Source organism: Nerophis lumbriciformis, linkage group LG32 (genome assembly GCF_033978685.3).
Source record: "Nerophis lumbriciformis linkage group LG32, RoL_Nlum_v2.1, whole genome shotgun sequence".
In the NCBI taxonomy this organism is placed as follows: domain Eukaryota; kingdom Metazoa; phylum Chordata; class Actinopteri; order Syngnathiformes; family Syngnathidae; genus Nerophis; species Nerophis lumbriciformis.
Window position 1 is genome coordinate 2832983 of NC_084579.2, and position 26139 is coordinate 2859121.

The 26139-nt window shown below is 42.5% G+C and overlaps 1 protein-coding gene across 1 annotated transcript in view; it reads left to right on the forward strand.

The window, feature by feature from the left end:
• Positions 1 to 26139, forward strand: part of ankfn1a (ankyrin repeat and fibronectin type III domain containing 1a) — a 54220-nt gene that overhangs the window by 14050 nt on the left and 14031 nt on the right. The window contains exons 2-8 of the mRNA XM_061926681.2: positions 3504 to 3699; positions 8095 to 8305; positions 17438 to 17632; positions 17698 to 17811; positions 17896 to 17993; positions 18071 to 18161; positions 25155 to 25262. Coding sequence (XP_061782665.2) covers positions 3520 to 3699; positions 8095 to 8305; positions 17438 to 17632; positions 17698 to 17811; positions 17896 to 17993; positions 18071 to 18161; positions 25155 to 25262 — 997 coding nt within the window. The 5' untranslated portion in view covers positions 3504 to 3519. The remainder of the gene's footprint in view (positions 1 to 3503; positions 3700 to 8094; positions 8306 to 17437; positions 17633 to 17697; positions 17812 to 17895; positions 17994 to 18070; positions 18162 to 25154; positions 25263 to 26139) is intronic.

The following is a 26139-nucleotide window of genomic DNA, read 5'->3' on the forward strand; positions in this document are numbered from 1 at the left end:
ATCTCTTCTTTTTTTCTTCTTCTGTTGTGGCATATGCTGCAGGTGCCTGCTCGTTTTTCGTATGTGGGTAACAACATTTAACTATGTATATATATTTACCAATTGGTTTAACTGCCACCCGCCTGAATCTATTTAAAATCTTTTTTTTTTTTATTTCAACCGCCCGACCCGACCCGACCCGACCCGCGGATAAAATCTAATTTTTTTTAATTTCATCCGCCCGATCCGCGGATAATCCGCGGACTCCGCGGTTGTGCCCGCAAACCGCGCATCTCTAATGTCCACATATGTCCACACATATACATACATATATACATATGTCCACATATGTCCACACCAGTGACGTGCAGTCACTAGAGGCAGGTGAGACGGGGCCTCACCTGCCATCATGGAAAGAAAAAAAATGTAAAAAGAAAAAAAAAAAATTAAATTGTTATATGTATCCAGTGATTATACTATAAAGTTATTTTCCATTTAACTTCACCAGTTTTAGATTATTTTCATTCAAAATCGCTGAATTTTCACATTTGCCGTTCAAATACTGAGAAGAGACGGTGCGGTGAACAGCAGCCAGTTGAGGCACGTCACTCAGTGCCTCAACATGGATTGCGCAATGACTCGGCTAACTGCTGGCCTGCTGTGCAGTGAGACCGTATTGCTATATGAATTAAATTATACATTTCCATAGTTTAGTTAGCTGAGGTATATAATGTACAGTGTATTTTGTCAACAACTGTATGTGTGTAACGTATTTCTTGTGCTGAGCGATCATAAAACGGCTGCAAAAGACGCACTGGCTGAGGCTCGCAGTAGCCCCGCCTCCTGCACCCCCGCCATAGAATTGTTATATCAACTAAAGCCAACACTTAAACTTTCCACGTGCAAGATTGAATCTATTTAAAAAAGTTATTTCATAAGAAGCCAAAAAGTGCAAAAAACAATAATGTTGGTGTTGGAGGAGTTGTGAATGACTGCAGGGCCACAACATTAGGTACACCTGCAGACTGCAGGTGTACCTAATTCACAACTCCTCCAACACGAACATTATTGTTTTTGCACTTTTTGGCTTCTTATGAAATAACTTTTGTAACCTATTTTTATGAGCTTTCCTCTTTGTGATGTTAAGTTCCTGTTATGCGCTGTTATACAGTATATGCCTTGAGCTCTTATTTTGAAGGCGCTAAGAGCGGAAGTGATGACACGGGGTGGAGCGGAAGTTTTTGAAAGAAGGTAAATAAAGTGGTCCTCGTGTAAACTGGAGCCTCCGTGTTTGTTATTTTGTAGTTTCATACGACATTTATAAACCCTCGGTTACACTTTTTTAAATAGATTCAATCTTGCACGTGGAAAGTTTAAGTGAGGGCTTTAGTTGCGGCGCATGGACTTCATTTATAAGTAAAGGTAAGACCATAATAACGTTTTTTTTTATTAAATGTGCTTTTTTGTGTGCTACAGTTTGTATGTGTAAAGTTAAGTTAAAGTAGCAATGATTGTCACACACACACTAGGTGTAATGAAATTTGTCGTCTGCATTTGACCCATCCCCTTGATCACCCCCTGGGAGGTGAGGGGAGCAGTGGGCAGCAGCGGTGGCCGCGCCCGGGAATAATTTTTGGTGATTTAACCCCCAATTCCAAGCCTTGATGCTGAGTGCCAAGCAGGGAAGAATGCTGGTATGAGCTTTTAAACATAACCCGTTAACTGCTGCCAATCAAATGGTGAATAAGATACTCTTTAGGGTTCATATGTTTGTAAATCTGACTGTGATGAAGTCAGTGCCTCACCAGCCATCAACCTCACCGCACGTCACTGATATACATATATATATATATATATACAGGTAAAAGCAAGTAAATTAGAATATTTTGAAAAACTTGATTTATTTCAGTAATTGCATTCAAAAGGTGTAACTTGTACATTATATTTATTCATTGCACACAGACTGATGCATTCAAATGTTTATTTCATTTAATTTTGATGATTTGAAGTGGCAACAAATGAAAATCCAAAATTCCGTGTGTCACAAAATTAGAATATTGTGTAAGGGTTAAATTTTGAAGACACCTGGTGCCACAAACTAATCAGCTGATTAACTCAAAACACCTGCAAAGGGCTTTAAATGGTCTCTCAGTCCAGTTCTGAAGCCTACACAAACATGGGGAAGACTTCAGATTTGACAGCTGTCCAAAAGGCAACCATCGACACATTGCACAAGGAGGGAAAGACACAAAAGGTTATTGCTGAAGAGGCTGGCTGTTCTCAGAGCTCTGTGTCCAAACACATTAATGGAGAGGCAAAGGGAAGGAAAAACTGTGGTCAGAAAAAGTGTACAAGCGATAGGGATCACCGCGCCCTGGTCAAGATTGTGAAAAAAAAAAACATTCAAAAATGTGGGGGAGATTCAGAAGGAGTGGACAGCTGCTGGAGTCAGTGCTTCAAGATCCACCACCAAGAGACGCTTGAAAGACATGGGTTTCAACTGCCGCATACCTCGTGTCAAGCCACTGTTGACCAAGAAACAGCGCGAAAAGCGTCTCACCTGGGCTAAGGAAAAAAAGAGCTGGACTGCTGCTGAGTGGTCCAAAGTCATGTTTTCTGACGAAAGCAAATTTTGCATTTCCTTTGGAAATCGAGGTCCCAGAGTCTGGAGGAAGACAGGAGAGGCACAGGATCCACGTTGCCTGAAGTCTAGTGTAAAGTTTCCACCATCAGTGATGGTTTGGGGTGCCATGTCATCTGCTGGTGTCGGTCCACTCTGTTTCCTGAGATCCAGGGTCAACGCAGCCGTCTACCAGCAAGTTTTAGAGCACTTCATGCTTCCTGCTGCTGACCTGCTCTATGGAGATGGAGATTTCAAGTTCCAACAGGACTTGGCGCCTGCACACAGCGCAAAATCTACCCGTGCCTGGTTTACGGACCATGGTATTTCTGTTCTAAATTGGCCCGCCAACTCCCCTGACCTTAGCCCCATAGAAAATCTGTAGGGTATTGTGAAAAGGAAGATGCAGAATGCCAGACCCAAAAACGCAGAAGAGTTGAAGGCCACTATCAGAGCAACCTGGGCTCTCATAACACCTGAGCAGTGCCAGAAACTCATCGACTCCATGCCACGCCGCATTAACGCAGTAATTGAGGCAAAAGGAGCTCCAACCAAGTATTGAGTATTGTACATGCTCATATTTTCCATTTTCATACTTTTCAGTTGGCCAACATTTCTAAAAATCCCTTTTTTGTATTAGCCTTAACTAATATTCTAATTTTGTGACACACGGAATTTTGGATTTTCATTTGTTGCCACTTCAAATCATCAAAATTAAATGGAATAAACATTTGAATGCATCAGTCTGTGTGCAATGAATAAATATAATGTACAAGTTACACCTTTTGAATGCAATTACTGAAATAAATCAAGTTTTTCAAAATATTCTAATTTACTGGCTTTTACCTGTATATACATATGTCCACACATACTGTATATAAACATCCTGTCTTCTCCCCGTCAGACACCTCCCGGCTGTAATGACCCAGCAGATGCAGAACCTGCAGTTGTCCCAAGCCAAGAAGTGCCCGGGTGGGCCAGCCTCCCCCAATGCCGCCAAGCGCCTCTACCGGAACTTGTCGGAGAAGCTGCGAGGAAGCACGTCGTCCTTCGAAGACACCTACTTCTTTGGGAAGACCGACCGCCTTCGCAAGGCCTCGGTGAGTTCGTCTGTCACCCAAATGTTCTTCTCGTCTTCCTGGAGTGACGGGAAACTCCATTCCTTTCACCACCGTGGGTTACTAATGTGAATGGAGTTGTGCGTGTGAACACATCTGAATTTGAATTGTACTTCTCCGGATTCGAACCCAGATCTATTTTGACTGTGGTTACACAAGGCCCCTGATCTGTTGCAGTTAATAACACTTTACCTGTTTTCCTTTTTGACTGCTGCTGGAGATCAGAGAAGGAGTTAGAGCAGACAAGAACCAGTGAGTCCTGAGTCACTATAAACTCTAGTCTGGAATGATTAGTACTAGGACTGTCTTGGACTAAGGATGTTTATAGTGGAGTCACATTTCTTAGATTCTGCTCGCTAGAGCACTGCTACTGGGCATCCCCCCAAATAAAGCAGTGGTAAATGTTGTTTTTGTCAGTCTTTTGGCAAATATTTATTTTAGTTTTAGTCATCTAATGAATTCCTCAACTAAAATGACAAATATTTCATGGACTAAAATAGAAATACAACACAGAACACATTTTGAAGTTGTCTTGAAACCACTTTTATCAAAGTTATTGCAGAGCCTCTCAAACACTAACTTTACCTGCACTCCATGAACACAACACACTTACCTTACTGTGAACACAACACACTTAACCTTACTGTGAACACAACACACTTACCTTACTGTGAATAGAACACACTAACCTTACTGTGAATAGAACACACTTACCTTACTGTGAATAGAACCCTTACTGTGAATAGAACAATAACCTTACTGTGAATAGAACACACTAACCTTACTGTGAATAGAACACACTAACCTTACTGTGAATAGAACTCACTAACCTTACTGTGAATAGAACACACTTACCTTACTGTGAACACAACACACTAACCTTACTGTGAATAGAACACACATACCTTACTGTGAATAGAACACTAACCTTACTGCAAATAGAACAATAACCTTACTGTGAATTGAACACACTAACCTTACTGTGAATAGAACACACTAACCTTACTGTGAATAGAACACACTAACCTTACTGCGAATAGAACACACTAACCTTACTGTGAATAGAACACACTAACCTTACTGTGAATAGAACACACTAGCCTTACTGCGAATAGAACACACTAACCTTACTGTGAACACAACACACTTACCTTACTGTGAATAGAACCCTTACTGTGAATAGAACACACTAACCTTACTGTGAATAGAACCCTTACTGTGAATAGAACACACCAACCTTACTGTGAATAGAACACACTAACCTTACTGTGAATAGAACCCTTACTGTGAATAGAACAATAAGAATATTTCACACTAACCTCACTGTTTGTTCTTATTTGAGCTGAGATGAAGCACTTTTATCAAATGTTGAAAAATAAACCACTCTAGTTGTATTCTATTTGGACCCAGCAGGAACTTCTTGGAGACACTTTGTGGAGTCTTCCAAGAGCACATTCTTTCCAGACTCTACATCAACTTTAAAAACATTATTCAACATCTAGATGTTGAATAATGTAGATGTAAAATAATGTAGATGTAGAATAATGTAGATGTAGATGTTGTTGGGGACACTTGAGTGTGGCTGAGAGGATCAATACAAATCTAGTTTGCAGTCTCACTAATTCGATGTCTCCTCTGTCTGAACTCTCTGTTCCCTCATTGGTGACATCTGTCGTTACATCTACTAACTCTAACATCTGTCGTTACATCTACTAACTCTAACATCTGGCATTACATCTACTAACTCTAACATCTGTCATTACATCTACTAACTCTAACATCTGTCATTACATCTACTAACTCTAACATCTGTCATTACATCTACTAACTCTAACATCTGTCATTACATCTACTAACTCTAACATCTGTCATTACATCTACTAACTCTAACATCTGTCATTACATCTACTAACTCTAACATCTGTCATTACATCTACTAACTCTAACATCTGTCATTACATCTACTAACTCTAACATCTGTCATTACATCTACTAACTCTAACATCTGTCATTACATCTACTAACTCTAACATTTAGCATATTACTGTTACTGTGCTAGCTTTTTTAAGCCTATTTTGCTCATAGTTAACATATTACTGTTACCTTGCTAGCTTTTTTTAGCTGATTTTGCTCATAGTTAGCATATTACTGTTACTGTGCTAGCTTTTTTTAGCCTATTTCGCTCATAGTTAGCATATTACTGTTACCTTGCTAGCTTTTTTAGCCGATTTTGCTCATAGTTAGCATATTACTGTTACTTTGCTAGCTTTTTTTAGCCTATTTTGCTCATAGTTAACATATTACTTTTACCTTGCTAGCTTTTTTTAGCCTATTTTGCTCATAGTTAAAATATTACTGTTACCTTGCTAGCTTTTTTAGCTGTTTTGCTCACAGTTAGCATATTACTGTTACTGTGCAACCTTTTTTAGCCTATTTTGCTCATAGTTAACATATTACTGTTACCTTGCTACCTTTTTTTAGCTGATTTTGCTCATAGTTATCATGTTACTGTTACTGTGCTAGCTTTTTTTTTAGCCTATTTTGCTCATAGTTAACATATTACTGTTACCTTGCTAGCTTTTTTTAGCTGATTTTGCTCATAGTTAGCATATTACTGTTACCGTGCTAGCTTTTTTTAGCCTATTTCGCTCATATATTTGGTTACATGACGCTATCTGGCCAGTATGCTAACTGTTAGCATTTCAATTCGGCTTTGGCTGTTGAGCATTCTCATGAAATTGCTACCGCAATTGCATTTTCTAGTTCTAGTGGTTAGAGTGTCCGCCCTGAGATGAGTAGGTCGTGAGTTCAAACCCCGGCCGAGTCATACCAAAGACTATAAAGATAATAATAATAATAATATGCCACCACATTAAACTGTAATTTGTCCCACTTAACATGCTTCAAAACTCACCATATTTGACCCACACATCAGGACCTGCGAAAATTGCCTTTTTTTAAAAAAAACGAACCACAAAACTCAAAATTGCGCTCTAGCGCCCCCTAGGAAAAAAAAAACTAGACTGCCTGTAACTCCCACTAGGAAGGTCAGAGAGACTTGAAACAAAAACCTCTATGTAGGTCTGACTTAGACCTACATTTCATAACATTCTCGGGCTAAAATCAACAGGAAGTTGGCAATTCCCCCTTCAAGACAAAAAAGTACTAAAAACAGTCACTTTTGCCTCTTTGAGCTGTAATTTGACCCCCTTAACATGCTTCAAAACTCACCAAACTGAACGCACACATCAGGACTGGCAAAAATTGTGATCTAATAAAAAAACCTAACCCCAAATCTCAAAATTGTGCTCTAGCGCAATTTTTTAATAAAACGCACAAAAAACTGCTCCTCGGATGAAAAAACTGACAAAACTGCCTGTAACTCCCACTGGGAAGGTCGGAGAGACATGAAACCCCCAGCAAAAATCAACAGGAAGTTTGCTATTCCCCCTTCAAAACAAAATTTTTGTAAAAACCGGTCACCTTCCTTCAAAAACGAACTCCTCTGAGCGCGTTTGTCGTTTCGCCTTCAAACTAACACAGGAGAGAGATTGAACCCTTGTGATTACAATGACAGAAGCGCTTTTTTTCTAACTGCTCCGGTTTTGATTTTATGACCCTTCAAAGACCCGCTGCGCTGATGCTGCTGTTTTTTTAAGATGGCTGCTTAAAAGCAGGAAGCACCAACGTGCCCACACAATGCAGACAAGGTAGGTACACTAGACAAAAGTCTTGGGACACTTCAGACTAAAAGTAGACAAAAGTATTGGGACACTTATGACTATCACTGGACAAAAGTATTGGGACAGTTAGGACGAGCACCTCCTCAATGGGCCATGCGGGCCCTAATAATATATTTTATTTGTAAAAAGCACTTTACATTGAGCAAACAACCTCAAAGTGCTACAGTGTATTAAAAAAAAAAAAAAAAAAAAACTAGAACAGCCTAATAGCTAGAACTAGTATGCATATATCTAAAAAAAAAAAACATTTTTAAAAATAAGGGTTTTTAAGCCTTTTTTTAAAAGCATCCACAGTCTGTGGTGCCCTCAGGTGGTCAGGGAGAGCGTTCCACAGACTGGGAGCGGCTGAGCAGAAAGCCCGGTCTCCCATTGTTCGTAGCTTTGGGAGCCTGCTTGGCACTCAGCATCAAGGGTTGGAATTGGGGGTTAAATCACCAAAAATTATTCCCGGGCCCCGGCCACCGCTGCTGCTCACTGCTCAAGGGTGATGGGTCAAATGCAGAGAATAATTTTTCCACACCTAGTGTGTGTGTGTGTGTGTGTGTGACAATCATTGCTACTTGAACGTTGTCTACATTGTCCTGGTTTTGAAGAAGAAACAAGTCAGCATCCCATGTCTCCACGTCTGCTCCAGACCATGCAGGGCAGCGACTGCCTCTTTGAGGCCGTGGAGCAGCAGGACCTGGACACGGTGCAGATCCTGCTCACCCAGTTCTCGGCCGAAGAGCTGGACCTCAACACGCCCAACAGCCAGGGCCTGACGCCGCTCGACATCGCCGTCATGACCGACAACACGCCCATCGCCAAAATGCTGCTGAAAGCCGGCGGCAAAGAGGGCCCGCATTGTGAGTACTCCGCGGTCCGTGTGTGTGTGGAGGTGTAGAGGGTTAAAACACTGGCCACTTTACTGCAGACCTCCTGCTGAAAGGGCCTAACCAGTAGCGCGGGGGCGGTCGCAGCTAAGTGATTTATGGTGCTGGACTCTGGGCGGCGGCACGATCCCATCCTGGTAAACAAACAGCCAGTAAACACTCCTGAGGCCTGCTGCTCTCCGTTTGTGTCATTCCTGCAGTGCCAAGTCCATCAGTCAGCTGACCCTAACCCCCTCGGTCCCACGTCGTTTAGGCGCACGCGCCAGAAAAAAAGTGTTTTAAGAATCTCTGATAAAGAAGCAAGACCACCGGACCGTTATGGCAAAATAATGATCAATAGGGCTGCAGCTAACGATTATTTTTCTATCGATTAATCTATAGATTATTTTTTCGATTAATCGGTTAATCTATAGATTATTTTTTCGATTAATCTATAGATTATTTTTCCTTTTACCGATTTTTTTATTTTTATTTAAAATGAAGAGGAAAAAAATAAATGTAGGCCAGTTTTTTCAAAAGGCATGGCTTTTATTTACAAAAAAAAAAGTATGGCCACTCAGTCAACATTGACAACAACATGACAAAATATTCTGTAACAATGTAAACATTTAAAACTTTTAACATTTAACAAAATTAAAAGTAGCTTATTTGCTTTTTAATGTGCAAATCTTAATATTCTGGAATAGTATAAGCATTTCAAAAGTAAAAGTATTGCTTATTTTGCTTTAAAATGTGCAAAAATAAAGATAAACATCCAATACAAAAAAGTGCAAAACGGAAATATTCTGTAACAAGTGTAAACATTTCAACAAAAGTAAAAGTATTGCTTATTTGCTCAAATGTGCAAAAATAAAGCTAAACATCCAATACAAAAAAGTGTACAGTGTAAACATTTCAACAAAAGTAAAAGTATTGCTTATTTTGCTTAATAACACAACAATGATAGTATGATTAAAGTGAAAGTTAATTGTTGGTTTGTACATAGTATATGTAACTGTTAATGTTGTAAAAGGTATTTGCACAACTAATTAACGTTAGCGTTTGTGACACGTCTTGTGCCGTGGGGTTCTTTCAGGACCGACAGACTGAACGCCAGACGGCTTTGCCGGGTTTACAATCTTTTAATTTTACACAAAGTCTTTTCTCTTCCAACTGCGCGGATCGCGCACCTGGGCACGATTGCGGCGTCGCTCCCGGCGCGCCCCGCCTCGCCGCTCGCTCGCCGCCGCCGCCGCCGCCGCCTCTCCACAGCGTTAAAGAGGAGCGCGTCTTTGTAAACACTGAACAGGCACGCCAAACGCGCCTCTCAGAGCGAAACGGTGCTTTAGTTTATGAATTTACAACGCAGATACAAATGACACATTCATGTTTTTGTGTAATAATGACAACGTATACGCACGCGGACGATTGACTTGTTGATGGTGATGGCAAGAACGCTGTCGGGGGTTTTCTTTTCAAATGTTCGTTCATAGCCGTTGTGCTGCTATGATAGGCCATTTCCGCTCGACACAGTGTGCATACAACAACATTATTAGGCCGTTTATTGAAATACTTCCACACTTTTGACGACTTTTGGCGTGCTTTTTTCCCCTCGCTCGCATCGTCTGCTTTGCGCTCCGCCATGACAGTAAAGTAGAGTGACGTAAATATGCGACGCGCCGACGCACAAAAACGGCGTCGACGTATTTACGTAACCGATGACGTCGACTACGTCGACGCGTCGTTTCAGCCTTAATGATCAATAACACGATTGTTCATTCATTTGAAAACGCGAGCGTTTATTGTACCAGCAACATTTGTAGTTGTCAGGTTCAAACACTGATGACATCTATTAAACAAGACAAGAAGCAAGGAATCATGCAGAGACAGAGTTCAATTTTGCTCAATGAGGAGAGACGTATTGGGCTGTACACTTAGTTACAGTTCCAACCTACGCTCTAAGGTACAGTCCCACGTGCTCCTCTATTTATTTGGGAGGTCCCTGGTTACATCACTGAGGCTGCTCCTGAAGGAAGGGGGGGCCATTTCAGCAGCCCCAGTTAGACACAATATATGATTATTCAGAAATGCAAATGTGCTGACACTCGCGATATCGCCCTGTCTCTGCTTTGTCTGCGTCACGGTACTCGATGTTCTGGACACAAACACTGATACGAGACGACTCGCAATCTTGGATTGCAAGTCGTCCCTTTGCACAGATAGAAAAGTACAACTTCAGCACAATTGTTAATAACCATAGCAACGGCCTTTAAGCATCAGAGTTGTGTGATAACTTACACATAATTGGTCTAACAGTAGTAACATTCAATTAAATTAGTAACAAATAAGAAAAAGAAAAATAAGAGCGCCTCTCAAGTTGCGACCGCTGTTTGTACATTAATGTTACATCCATGATGTCGTTCACAACAACACAATGTGTGTGTGCTGTGTGTGTATGATTGTTTGTACATTGATGTTACATCCATGATGTCGTTCACAACAACACAACAGATGACATGTGTTGTGTGTGTATGATTGTTTGTACATTGATGTTACATCCATGATGTCGTTCACAACAACACAATGTGTGTGTGCTGTGTGTGTATGATTGTTTGTACATTGATGTTACATCCATGATGTCGTTCACAACAACACAACAGATGACATGTGTTGTGTGTGTATGATTGTTTGTACATTGATGTTACATCCATGATGTCGTTCACAACAACACAATGTGTGTGTGCTGTGTGTGTATGATTGTTTGTACATTGATGTTACATCCATGATGTCGTTCACAACAACACAACAGATGACATGTGTTGTGTGTGTATGATTGTTTGTACATTGATGTTACATCTATGATGTCGTTCACAACAACACAACAGATGACATGTGTTGTGTGTGTATGATTGTTTGTACATTGATGTTACATCCATGATGTCGTTCACAACAACACAACAGATGACATGTGTTGTGTGTGTATGATTGTTTGTACATTGATGTTACATCCATGATGTCGTTCACAACAACACAACAGATGACATGTGTTGTGTGTGTATGATTGTTTGTACATTGATGTTACATCCATGATGTCGTTCACAACAACACAACAGATGACATGTGTTGTGTGTGTATGATTGTTTGTACATTGATGTTACATCCATGATGTCGTTCACAACAACACAATGTGTGTGTGTTCTAATAGCGACATAGAAGTAAAAGTATCATAACATATCAACAATAGTGCATGTAATGATTAAAGAGCACATTTATGAGCTGCATCATTACATTCAGTTTCTAAGAGTCAACATCACTTTCAAAATAAAAGCAGGTAACTTGCAGTCTTGGAGTGTTTCCTGCAGGTGTTTCCTCACATTATAAGACGTGTGAATCGTCTTTCTTCATCTAACACAGCAGCTCGTTAATTTTACCCTGCTTTCGATTTGTGGCCCCAAAGAGGAAGAGACACCTTCCATGCACACTGTCGTTACCGACGGCAACAACTTGATGGATCCGACATGTACGTCTGCTGCGCTGGTTTTAAGACTTAAAGCCGGAAGTGCGTGTTGCCAAAAACATAAGTGTGATTAAAAAGCCTTTCCCGTGTTATCAAGCAGTGAAGTTGTCAGGTTGTGTAAATGCTAAATAAAAAGAGAATACAACAAATCATTTTCAACATTTTTCAATTGAATGGACTGCAAAGACACGGTCGAATGCCTTCTCCAAGTCCACAAAGCACATGTAGACTGGTTGGGCAAACTCCCATGCACCCTCAAGGACCCTGCCCAGAGTATAGAGCTGGTCCACAGTTCCACGACCAGGACGAAAACCACACTGTTCCTCCTGAATCCGAGGTTCGACTATCCGGCGTAGCCTCCTCTCCAGTACACCTGAATAGACCTTACCGGGAAGGCTGAGGAGTGTGATCCCACGATAGTTGGAACACACCCTCCGGTTCCCCTTCTTAAAGAGAGGAACCACCACCCCGGTCTGCCAATCCAGAGGTACCGCCCCCTCGGGAAGTCCTGTGGGGAGTGCTCAGAGAGTACGGGGTATCGGACTGTCTGATTGTGGCAGTCCGCTCCCTGTATGATCAGTGCCAGAGCTTGGTCCGCATTGCCGGTAGTAAGTCGGACACGTTTCCGGTGAGGGTTGGACTCCGCCAAGGCTGCCCTTTGTCACCCATTCTGTTCATAACTTTTATGGACAGAATTTCTAGGCGCAGTCAAGGCGTTGAGGGGATCTGGTTTGGTGGCTGCAGGATTAGGTCTCTGCTTTTTGCAGATGATGTGGTCCTGATGGCTTCATCTGGCCAGGATCTTCAGCTCTCACTGGATCGGTTCACAGCTGAGTGTGAAGCGACTGGGATGAGAATCAGCACCTCCAAGTCCGAGTCCATGGTTCTCGCCCGGAAAAGGGTGGAGTGCCATCTCCGGGTTGGGGAGGAGATCTTGCCCCAAGTGGAGGAGTTCAAGTACCTCGGAGTCTTGTTCACGAGTGGGGGAAGAGTGGATGGTGAGATCGACAGGCGGATCGGTGCGGCGTCTTCAGTAATGCGGACGCTGTATCGATCCGTTGTGGTGAAGAAGGAGCTGAGCCGGAAGGCAAAGCTCTCAATTTACCGGTCGATCTACGTTCCCATCCTCACCTATGGTCATGAGCTTTGGGTTATGACCGAAAGGACAAGATCACGGGTACAAGCGGCCGAAATGAGTTTCCTCCGCCGGGTGGCGGGTCTCTCCCTTAGAGATAGGGTGAGAAGCTCTGTCATCCGGGAGGAGCTCAAAGTAAAGCCGCTGCTCCTCCACATGGAGAGGAGCCAGATGAGGTGGTTCGGGCATCTGGTCAGGATGCCACCCGAGCGCCTCCCTAGGGAGGTGTTTAGGGCAGGTCCCACCGGTAGGAGGCCGCGGGGAAGACCCAGGACACGTTGGGAAGACTATGTCTCTCGGCTGGCCTGGGAACGCCTCGGGGTCCCACAGGAAGAGCTGGACGAAGTGGCTGGGGAGAGGGAAGTCTGGGCTTCCCTGCTTAGGCTGCTGCCCCCGCGACCCGACCTCGGATAAGCGGAAGAAGATGGATGGATGGACTGCAAAGACAAGATATTTCATGTTCACACTGAGAAACTTTCTTCTTTTTTTGCAAATAATCATTAACTTAGAATTTAATGGTTGCAAAAAAGTTGTCAGAGGGGCATTTTTACCAGTGTGTTACATGGCCTTTCCTTTTAACAACACTCAGTAAAGGTTTGGGAACTGAGGAGACACATTTTTGAAGTGGAATTCTTTCCCATTCTTGCTTGATGTACAGCTTAAGTTGTTCAACAGTCTCCCTTCTCATATTTTAGCCTTCACACATTTTCAATGTCTGGACTACAGGCAGGCCAGTCTAGTACCCGCACTCTTTTACTATGAAGCCACGCTGTTGTAACACGTGGCTTGGCATTGTCTTGCTTGAAATAAGCAGGGGCGTCCATGATAACGATGGCAACATATGTTGCTCCAAAACCTGTATGTACCTTTCAGCATTAATGGTGCCTTCACAGATGTGTAAGTTACCCATGTCTTGGGCACTAATACACCCCCATACCATCACACATGCTGCCTTTTACACTTTCACACTAGAACAGTCCGGATGGTTCTTTTCCTCTTTGGTCCGGATGACACGACGTCCACAGTTTCCAAAAACAATTTGAAATGTGGACTCGTCAGACCACAGAACACTTTTCCACATTGCATCAGTCCATCTTAGATGAGCTCAGGCCCAGCGAAGCCGACGGCGTTTCTGGGTGTTGTTGATAAACGGTTTTCGCCTTCCATAGGAGAGTTTTAACTTGCACTTACAGATGTAGCGACCAACTGTAGTTACTGACAGTGGGTTTCTGAAGTGTTCCTGAGCCCATGTGGTGATATCCTTTACACACTGATGTCGCTTGTTGATGCAGTACATCCTGAGGGATCGAAGGTCACGGGCTTAGCTGCTTACGTGCAGTGATTTCTCCAGATTCTCTGAACCCTTTGATGTGATTACGGAGCGTAGATGGTGAAATCCCTAAATTCCTTGCAATAGCTGGTTGAGAAAGGTTTTTCTTAAACTGTTCAACAGTTTGCGCACGCATTTGTTGTGAATGACTGAGCATTTCATGGAATCTACTTTTACACCCAATCACGGCACCCACCTGTTCCCAATTTGCCTGTTCACCTGTGGGATGTTCCAAATAAGTGTTTGATGAGCATTCCTCAACTTTATCAGTATTTATTGCCACCTTTTACACTTTGCATCGGTCCATCTTAGATGAGCTCGGGGCCCAGCGAAGCCGGCGGCGTTTCTGGGTGTTGTTGATAAATGGCTTTGACTTTGCATAGTACAGTTTTAACTTGCACTTACAGATGTAGCGACCAACTGTAGTTACTGACAGTGGGTTTCTGAAGTGTTCCTGAGCCCATGTGGTGATATCCTTTACACACCGATGTGGCTTTTTGAGTAGTACCGCTTGAGGGATGGAAGGTCTGTAATATCATGGCTTACGTGCGGTGATTTCTCCAGATTCTCTGAACCTTTTGATGATATTACGGAGCGTAGATGGTGAAATCCCTAAATTCCTTGCTTGAGAAATGTTGTTCTTAAACAATTTGCTCAGGCGTTTGTTGACAAAGTGGTGACCCTCGCCCCCGTCCTTGTTTGTGAACGACCGAGCATTTCATGGGCGCTGCTTTTATACCCAATCATGGCACCCACCTGTTCCCAATTAGCCCGTTCACCTGTGGGATGTTCCAAATAAGCCTTTGATGAGCATTCCTCAACTTTCTCACTCTTCTTTGCCACTTGTGCCAGCTTTTTTGAAACATGTCGCAGGCATCAAATTCCAAATGAGCTAATATTTGCACAAAAGAACAAAGTTTCTCAGAGTGAACATGAAATATCTTGTCTTTGCAGTCTATTCAATTGAATATAAGTTGAAAATAATTTGTTGTATTCTCTTGGTATTTACCATTTACACAACGTGACAACTTCACTGCTTTTTACTGTATTTATTCTCAAAAATGTGCGTCATGACGTGGCCTTGAATTCTCTTCTTTCTACGTGAACAAAGGCGCGAGTCAGGAGGGTGACCTTTGACCCCCGACTGCAGGGTACACGTGTGCTGTCCACCGACATGAGAGCGTCACATGTCGGTGGACATGTGCTTGTGCGAGTAGCGCCATCAGCACGTGACTTACCTGCCAGTCACTGCCGTCAAGAGATCCATGTTTGATCTCGATGGATCCCAGCAGAGCTGAAACGAGTAACTCGAGTAGTTGGATGACAAAATACAGGTAAAAGCCAGTAAATTAGAATATTTTGAAAAACTTGATTTATTTCAGTAATTGCATTCAAAAGGTGTAACTTGTACATTATATTTATTCATTGCACACAGACTGATGCATTCAAATGTTTATTTCATTTAATTTTGATGATTTGAAGTGGCAACAAATGAAAATCCAAAATTCCGTGTGTCACAAAATTAGAATATTACTTAAGGCTAATACAAAAAAGGGATTTTTAGAAATGTTGGCCAACTGAAAAGTATGAAAATGAAAAATATGAGCATGTACAATACTCAATACTTGGTTGGAGCTCCTTTTGCCTCAATTACTGCGTTAATGCGGCGTGGCATAGAGTCGATGAGTTTCTGGCACTGCTCAGGTGTTATGAGAGCCCAGGTTGCTCTGATAGTGGCCTTCAACTCTTCTGCGTTTTTGGGTCTGGCATTCTGCATCTTCCTTTTCACAATACCCCACAGATTTTCTATGGGGCTAAGGTCAGGGGAGTTGGCGGGCCAATTTAGAACAGAAATACCATGGTCCGTAAACCAGGCACGGGTAGATTTTGCGCTGTGTGCAGGCGCCAAGTCCTGTTGGAACTTGAAATCTCCATCTCCATAGAGCAGGTCAGCAGCAGGAAGCATGAAGTGCTCTAAAACTTGCTGGTGGACGGCTGCGTTGACCCTGGATCTCAGGAAACAGAGTGGACCGACACCAGCAGATGACATGGCACCCCAAACCATCACCCAACCATGCAAATTTTGCATTTCCTTTGGAAATCGAGGTCCCAGAGTCTGGAGGAAGACAGGAGAGGCACAGGATCCACGTTGCCTGAAGTCTAGTGTAAAGTTTCCACCATCAGTGATGGTTTGGGGTGCCATGTCATCTGCTGGTGTCGGTCCACTCTGTTTCCTGAGATCCAGGGTCAACGCAGCCGTCTACCAGCAAGTTTTAGAGCACTTCATGCTTCCTGCTACTGACCTGCTCTATGGAGATGGAGATTTCAAGTTCCAACAGGACTTGGCGCCTGCACACAGCGCAAAATCTACCCGTGCCTGGTTTACGGACCATGTTATTTCTGTTCTAAATTGGCCCGCCAACTCCCCTGACCTTAGCCCCATAGAAAATCTGTGGGGTATTGTGAAAAGGAAGATGCAGAATGCCAGACCCAAAAACGCAGAAGAGTTGAAGGCCACTATCAGAGCAACCTGGGCTCTCATAACACCTGAGCAGTGCCAGAAACTCATCGACTCCATGCCACGCCGCATTAACGCAGTAATTGAGGCAAAAGGAGCTCCAACCAAGTATTGAGTATTGTACATGCTCATATTTTTCATTTTCATACTTTTCAGTTGGCCAACATTTCTAAAAATCCCTTTTTTGTATTAGCCTTAAGTAATATTCTAATTTTGTGACACACGGAATTTTGGATTTTCATTTGTTGCCACTTCAAATCATCAAAATTAAATGAAATAAACATTTGAATGCATCAGTCTGTGTGCAATGAATAAATATAATGTACAAGTTACACCTTTTGAATGCAATTACTGAAATAAATCAAGTTTTTCAAAATATTCTAATTTACTGGCTTTTACCTGTATGTTAGATCCACTATGGACTGGACTCTCACACTATTATGTTAGATCCACTATGGACTGGACTCTCACTATTATGTTAGATCCACTATGGACTGGACTCTCACTATTATGTTAGATCCACTATGGACTGGACTCTCACTATTACCAGTACCACTAGTGGCGCACGGTCCACAGTTTGTGTCTGACGGTCCATGTTTGTGTCTGATTCCCTGGGCGCGCCGCAGTCGCCAGCGGCGAGAGTCGGGAGGCCCACCTGAGCGCCCTGGTGGCGGAGGCGGAGCAGCGGGCGTCGGACCTGGCGGCGCGGGCGCAGCGTGACGGCCTGTCGCTGGAGGCGTGTCACAAGGACAAGCAGCTGCGGGCGTGGGAGTGGAGGTGCAAGCTGTACAAGCGCATGGAGACCGGCTTCCAGAACGCACGTGAGTGGTCCGCCTCCTTCCGTCTGTGGGGCAGGTGAGGCTAAGCCCCGCCCACTGTGGTCCAGGTGCTCCCGAGGCTCCCACCATGGTGCGTCTGAGTGCCGGCAGCAGCTCCTCACTGACCGTCACCTTCCAGGAACCGCAGGGTCTCACCTCCTCCGTGGTGACAAAGTACAGAGGTAGACCATGGTCACAAGGAGCATAGGAAGGCTAATGGCCCAGGGAGAACTATTGATTGTGTGTGTGTGTGTGTGTGTGTGTAGTGGAGTGGAGCTGCCTGAAGGACTTCTCGCTGCTGGCAGGAGAGATGCTGCTGGAGAACCTGCCAACGCTCAGGTGCAACATCAGCGGCCTCACCACGGTAACCACGCACTTCCTGTTTACCTGAAAGTGTCCGGTCTTGACCTTGACACGCCCCCTTCCGTCTCCTGGTGTCAGAGCCGTGTCTACTTCGTGCGAGTGTGTGCCTGCAACATGAAGGGCTGGGGACCTCCTGCCTCCTCCTCGCCGCCGTCTGCAGCGCCTTCCAGTGAGTACAGTACGCCCCTGGACGTGTTCCCGGATTTTTGGAAGTCATCTGGGCCACATCGCACTTATGTTCCACTTCTAACTATTTCCTTTACAGTGAATTGATTATTAGATTGAAGATTCAAGATGCTTTATTATTGTCCATTCTTTAACATGTACAAGACACATAAGAACTGAAATGTCATTTTGGGCACAGTCCCACTAAGAGCAGACATACGTTACAAGGGAGACAAGACGGGACCGCCGACGAATCAGCCACTTACGGCGCTCCTTAAAAAAAGGTGGGGAAAAGGTGACATTGGGAAAGGGGGAAGAGTAAAAAAAGTATCAGTCTAAGGGTGAACCCTCGGGAGGGGTCCAGACTGAGTCCAAGGAAAAAACCTCACATAGCATAGCACACATAAACATAATAACTGGGATTTATATAGCGCTTTTCTAAGTACCCAAAGTCGCTTTACATGTAGAACCCATCAATCATTCACACCTGGTGGTGGTAAGCTACTTTCATAGCCACAGCTGCCCTGGGGTAGACTGACGGAAGCGTGGCTGCAATTTGCGCCAACGGCCCCTCCGACCACCACCTATCATTCTTCATTCAATTCACCGGTGTGAGTGGCACCGGGGGCAAAGGGTGAAGTGTCCCGCCCAAGGACACAACAGCAGCGATTTTTGGATGGTAAGAGGCGGAGAGCGAACCTGCAACCCTCAGGTTTCTGGCACGGTTGCTCTACCCACTACGCCATGCCGCTCCAACATGATACATGTAATCACAACAACTCGCAACAGAGGGGGGGGTGGGGGAGGATTTGGGGCCCTGGAGGCCGGCTGCCGCTATAAAGCGCTACTCAGCCGTCCACAACCCCGAAGAGGAATTAAGCAGTGCTAAAAGGCGTTGATTGGGGGAGGGGCGGCTGCGTGCATCTGTGCCCAATTAACTTGGGTGAGGTGTTGAAATGTTTTTGTGGACTGGGGCCGATCTCAAAGTTCGACACCAGGTGTTATTGGAAAAAAAGGAAGGTCAAAAGCGTCCATCGTTGAGGAGTTTTTCAGGACAGCCTGATCCTGATAGCGTCAAGGCCATTCGAGGGAGTCAAATCGTAGATTAAGATGTTGTTTTCTTCGAGCAGTCAAAACAATGACATTCCTGCTCTCAAATTCAATTTAATTATTCCTTCTCAGCAAGCTTCTCCATGATGTGATCCATTTTGCGATTCAGATCAGAAATCGCCACAGACTGTGTTCCCAATGCCCGACCCAATCCTTCCATTGCGACGAACAGCCGTTGGGCTCCTTGAGTGGCTGCCATCGTTTTCCGAATTTGACGATACACCAGAGCAATGCCCAGCCCAATCAGCAGGTGCCCCGCGATCACGGTTCCAAATAGGTAGATGTCTTCCACGTCCTCGATGGAAAGGACTGAGAGGCACATGATTCTCCATTTGTCCCAGGAGTCTCTCACGTACCCCGCAGCAATGGTTCCATCAGGGCAGCCAGGATCCCCTGAACCACTTTTCCTTGTCGAAAAGACTTTGTCAATTGCGTCGAGAGTCCACCTGATCATACCCATGTTTGATGTTTAGATTAGAGGACAGCGCAAAGAAAGAGGCTTCAAAAAAGTTCAGACAAGACAAGGACACGAAGAAAGCAAGCAGGGAAGGAGGGAGCGGAGAAAAATGTGACCGCCCTCACTAAGAGGCAAGACAGAAAGGTTGTCTTTTCACGTACAATGTAAAAAAAACTACATTATTTTTATGCAAGGGCCACTTCTACAGTGGATTATTACATTGTCTTTTCACGGATAATGTAAAAAAAACTACATTATTTTTATATAAGGGCCACTTCTAACACAATTTCCTTTACAGTGGATTATTAGATTGTCTTTTCACATAAATGTAAAATAAAAAACGACATAATTTTTACGCAAGGGCCACTTCTAACACAATTTCCTTTACAGTGGATTATTAGATTGTCTTTTCACGTAAAATGTAAAAAAAAACTACATTATTTTTATATAAGGGCCACTTCTAACACAATTTCCTTTATAGTAAATGATTACATTGTCTTTTCACGTAAAATGTAAAAAAAAAAAAAACGACATTATTTTTATGCAAGGGCCACTTCTAACACAATTTCCTTTACAGTGGATTATTAGATTTTCTTTTCACGTACAACATGAAAAAAACTACATTATTTTTATACAAGGGCCACTTCTAACACAATTTCCTTTACAGTGGATTATTAGATTTTCTTTTCACGTACAACATGAAAAAAAACGACATTATTTTTATGCAAGGGCCACTTCTAACACAATTTCCTTTACAGTGGATTATTAGATTGTCTTTTCACGTAAAATGTAAAAAAAAAAACGACATTATTTTTATACAAGGGCCACTTCTAACACAATTTCCTTTACAGTGGATTATTAGATTGTCTTTTCACGTAAAATGTAAAAAAAAATCGACATTATTTTTATACAAGGGCCACTTCTAACACAATTTCCTTTACAGTGGATTATTAGATTGTCTTTTCACGTAAAATGTAAAAAAAAACGACATTATTTTTATACAAGGGCCACTTCTAATACAATTTCCTTTACAGTGGATTATTAGATTGTCTTTTCACGTAAAATGTAAAAAAAAACGACATTATTTTTATGCAAGGGCCACTTCTAACACAATTTCCTTTACAGTGGATTATTAGATTGTCTTTTCACGTAAAATGTAAAAAAAAACGACATTATTTTTATGCAAGGGCCACTTCTAACACAATTTCCTATTAGATTGTCTTTTCACGTAAAATGTAAAAAAAAAAAACGACATTATTTTTATACAAGGGCCACCTCTAACACAATTTCCTTTACAGTGGATTATTAGATTTTTTTTTCACGTACAACATGAAAAAAACAACATTATTTTTATACAAGGGCCACTTCTAACACAATTTCCTTTATAGTGGATTATTAGATTGTCTTTTCACGTAAAATGTAAAAAAAAAACGACATTCTTTTTATGCAAGGGCCACTTCTAACACAATTTCCTTTACAGTGGATTATTAAATTGTTTTTTCACGTAAAATGTAAAAAAAAAAACGACATTATTTTTATACAAGGGCCACTTCTAACACAATTTCCTTTACAGTGGATTATTTGATTGTCTTTTCACGTACAATGTAAAAAAAACGACATTATTTTTATACAAGGGCCACTCCTAACACAATTTCCTTTACAGTGGATTATTAGATTGTCTTTTCACGTAAAATGTAAAAAAAAACTACATTATTTTTATGCAAGGGCCACTTCTAACACAATTTCCTTTACAGTGGATTATTTGATTGTTTTTTCACGTAAAATGTAAAAAAAAACTACATTATTTTTATGCAAGGGCCACTTCTAACACAATTTCCTTTACAGTGGATTATTTGATTGTCTTTTCACGTACAATGTAAAAAAAACGACATTATTTTTATACAAGGGCCACTTCTAACACAATTTCCTTTACAGTGGATTATTTGATTGTCTTTTCACGTACAATGTAAAAAAAACGACATTATTTTTATACAAGGGCCACTTCTAACACAATTTCCTTTACAGTGGATTATTTGATTGTCTTTTCACGTAAAATGTAAAAAAAAAACGACATTATTTTTATGCAAGGGCCACTTCTAACACAATTTCCTTTACAGTGGATTATTAGATTTTCTTTTCATGTACAATGTAAAAAAAAACTACATTCTTGTATTTTTATACAAGTACTACTATATTTTACAGTGGCAGCTTTTTTTAAAGTACATAGAAAACTGCTTTTTTATGGTAAAATTCTGGCAACTAAGTTGACCTGCATGAAGTCTGCATACAATTCTAATAAAGTCAAATACAAATAAGGCAACAAGAGAAGTATCCAACACTTCTCTTTTCTAAAGTCAATGTGTAGGGCAGATATAGATCACCTACATCTTCTATATGATTTGTCTGAGTGTCTAGACAAGACAAATGCATGTTTTGTTTTGTTTTTTCAAATATTTTTATTGAATTTTGCAGACAGTACAGTATGATGGATCATGGCAACAGCAAGTTGAGGCATCTGCACATTTTACAATATGTAACATAGTAAACCCCACCCCTTACAGTACCCACCCACTTTAATTCCCAAGGTAATTGTCACCTAGTGTCCACAACAAATATAGACACACATGAATATATGCAAACTTAGATTCAATCTAACAAATATATTAAAGATAAACAAAAAATAAATAAGGTAAATAAATAAATAAATACTACATAAGATGTGCAAAAATAAATAAATAATAAAATAAAATAAATAAATAAATAAAAATAAAACGTAAAAGTAAATAAACACAGGGAGTGAGGGTCGGGGGGGGGGGGGGGGGGGGGGGCTTCAGCGGTCAGCTCTGTCTAAATTGTGTTACTCGAATCGCTTGGGGTGATGTCAAGCTTGTCTCTAATAAGGTCTAGGAGGGGGCCCCAAGTTTTATGGAAAGATGACACAGATCCTTTCTGGGAGAACCGAAGCTTCTCTAACTGGAGACACCGCAAGACATCTTGTATCCAACTGTTATGGCTCGGCGGAGACGCAAGCTTCCATTTAAAAGGAATTGTACGCCTAGCCAGCAGAGTCGTTAACGCAATGACATGACGAGCGGTTGCAGGTAAACCGTCCACCTGGGGAACGCCAAAAAGGGCAGTCAGCGGGCTGGGTGTTATTGTCCTATCGAGGGCCTGCCCAACAGTGTCGAAAATAGCCGACCAAAAACTTGAGAGTTTTGGGCACGTCCAGAACATATGCAGATGGTCAGCTGGGGATTGTCTACAGCGGTTACAAGTGTCGCTGTGGTTGGGGTATATTTTAGCCAGTCTAGCATTGGTGAAATGTGCTTTATGTAATACCTTACATTGTATTAGGCTATTACTAGCGCATATGGACGATGAATGTACCAGCCTCAAAGCCTCTCTCCACCTCCCGTCAGGTATAGGTGCTCCAAGGTCATGCTCCCATGATTCTCTGACAGGTGAAGTATTAAGTGGATTCAGAAGGCCGATTTCATTATATATGACAGATATTAAACGTCGTTGGTCAGAGTCAAAGGAGAGAAACCGATCGATTTCTGCTTCTGGGGGGCGGTTGGGAAAATGAGGAAATTGTTTTTTAATAAAATGCCTTGTTTGGAGGTATCGAAAGAAATGAGTATTAGGCAGATTGTATCTTGTTGACAGAGAAGCGAAGGAAGAGAACACTCCATCGTGGTACAGGTCATTGAGAATTTTAAGTCCGTTAGTCGACCAAGTTCGAAACGCAGAATCCGAGCAGGCAGGGAGAAAGGCGGGATTGTTCAAAATCGGAGCACCGCTGGAAGCCTTGTGCAAGCCGTGATGTTTCCTAAATTGAGTCCAAATTTTAATGGTATTTTTAACAACTGGGTTTAGGGAAGTCCCCAATGAACATAATGGTAGCTGTGAGCAAATCACCGCGTGCAGGGAACCATTAGACGATGCCACCTCTATGTGAGCCCAAGGTGGACAGGCGGCTGGGGAGTCGCAATGGGCCCAGTACAGAAGTTTATTAATATTGCAGGCCCAGAAATAATTTCTAAAGTTTGGAAGTGCTAGACCACCCTCCGCCTTAGGGAGCTGTAGAGTGGCTTTCCCAAGGCGGGCTGGCCTGTTTTGCCAAATGAAAGCAAGAAGTTGTTGATCAAGGCCAACAAAAAATGATTTGTTGAGACATATAGGGATGTGCTGAAAGAGATATAAAAAATTTCGGAAGTAAAATCATTTTTATGAGGTTAATGCGGCCAACTAGGGATAGGGGGAGGGCAGCCCACCTGGACAAGTCCGATTTACATTTGTCCAACAGTGCTTGAAAGTTTTTACGGAACAGCTCTGTGGGAGAATTCGAGACGAACACACCCAAGTATTTAAATCCTTCCTCCGAGATCTTCAAGGGGAATTGTGAGCGCGGGAGTGGCCTTGCCAAATTATTCACAAAAAATAGTTCGCTTTTCTGAATATTCAGTTTGTACCCTGACAAACGACCGAACTGATCCAGAATCGATAGTATATGGGGAAGCGAGGATGAGGGGTCTGAAACGAACAACAGAAGATCGTCGGCATATAGGGAGAGCTTATGAACCCGGCCGAAACGAGTGATACCCTTAAATTCCTCCCAATTAAATGCATGTTTTTTTTATCGATATTCGTTCGAAAGTCCATTTTTTTTGACACATCTAATAACTAAAACCCCCAACCATGTGAAAATCTCCCCGAATGTGCCCCATTCACAGTTTTTAAAGTGAACAAAGTTTAGTGATCCTCCCCAAACTTGTCCCTTTTTTTTGTTTGTGTCATTGCATAAAAATGATAAGCACAAATCAAATGTAACTTATTGTTCACATTTCTATGACTGAGACCCCTCAGAGTCCCTGGGACCAGACTTGAAAGGAGCGCTAAAGGCTTTTAAAAAATGTTTTTTTCAAATCAATAAAACGCTGCAAGGCACGATGTAGCTCCGACATTCAGCACGCTCACTAAAAATACATTCTTTATGTTTTGTAACTCAAGTCATTTAACACACAAAGCCATTCTTCTCTACTCGTCACGACTCTGCACACACTCCAGCCTTTTAGCCTTGAAGAGTTTGTGTGTGTGTGTGTGTGTGTGTGTGTGTGTGTGTGTGTGTGTGTGTGTGTGTGTGTGTGTGTGTGTGTGTGTGAGAGGGATAGGTTGTGTGGGTGTATGTTTATGCACTGATGTCCAAGTGCAGGCATGAGATGTAAAGAGAGCACACCTTGCAGATATTCATCTTTTCAGCAGACAACACTTAGTGTTTGTGAAATAACGAGCCAGATGATTGTGTTAGTCAAGCATGATTCATGAGCATTGATCACTACACACTGGGGAGCACACGGCGTGGATCAATAGTGGCGCACGGGCAAAATGCAGGCGCTGGAACAGAACATGAACGTTATGATCTTTCATCAGACTGGCGAGAGAGCGAGGGGCGGGAGCCCAGGAGGCGGAGTCACATCGAAGCCATGGAGCGTCTGCTGCAGCAGGTCCGAGCGACGCACTCGCACTACTGCTGCGGAGGTGAGCGTGCGCCCTTCTTTAGGATCAAACATACAGGTAAAAGCCAGTAAATTACAATATTTTGAAAAACTTGATTTATTTCAGTAATTGCATTCAAAAGGTGTAACTTGTACATTATATTTATTCATTGCACACAGACTGATGCATTCAAATGTTTATTTCATTTAATTTTGATGATTTGAAGTGGCAACAAATGAAAATCCAAAATTCCGTGTGTCACAAAATTAGAATATTACTTAAGGCTAATACAAAAAAGGGATTTTTAGAAATGTTGGCCAACTGAAAAGTATGAAAATGGAAAATATGAGCATGTACAATACTCAATACTTGGTTGGAGCTCCTTTTGCCTCAATTACTGCGTTAATGCGGCATGGCATGGAGTCGATGAGTTTCTGGCACTGCTCAGGTGTTATGAGAGCCCAGGTTGCTCTGATAGTGGCCTTCAACTCTTCTGCGTTTTTGGGTCTGGCATTCTGCATCTTCCTTTTCACAATACCCCACAGATTTTCTATGGGGCTAAGGTCAGGGGAGTTGGCGGGCCAATTTAGAACAGAAATACCATGGTCCGTAAACCAGGCACGGGTAGATTTTGCGCTGTGTGCAGGCGCCAAGTCCTGTTGGAACTTGAAATCTCCATCTCCATAGAGCAGGTCAGCAGCAGGAAGCATGAAGTGCTCTAAAACTTGCTGGTAGACGGCTGCGTTGACCCTGGATCTCAGGAAACAGAGTGGACCGACACCAGCTGGACTGCTGCTGAGTGGTCCAAAGTCATGTTTTCTGACGAAAGCAAATTTTGCATTTCCTTTGGAAATCGAGGTCCCAGAGTCTGGAGGAAGACAGGAGAGGCACAGGATCCACGTTGCCTGAAGTCTAGTGT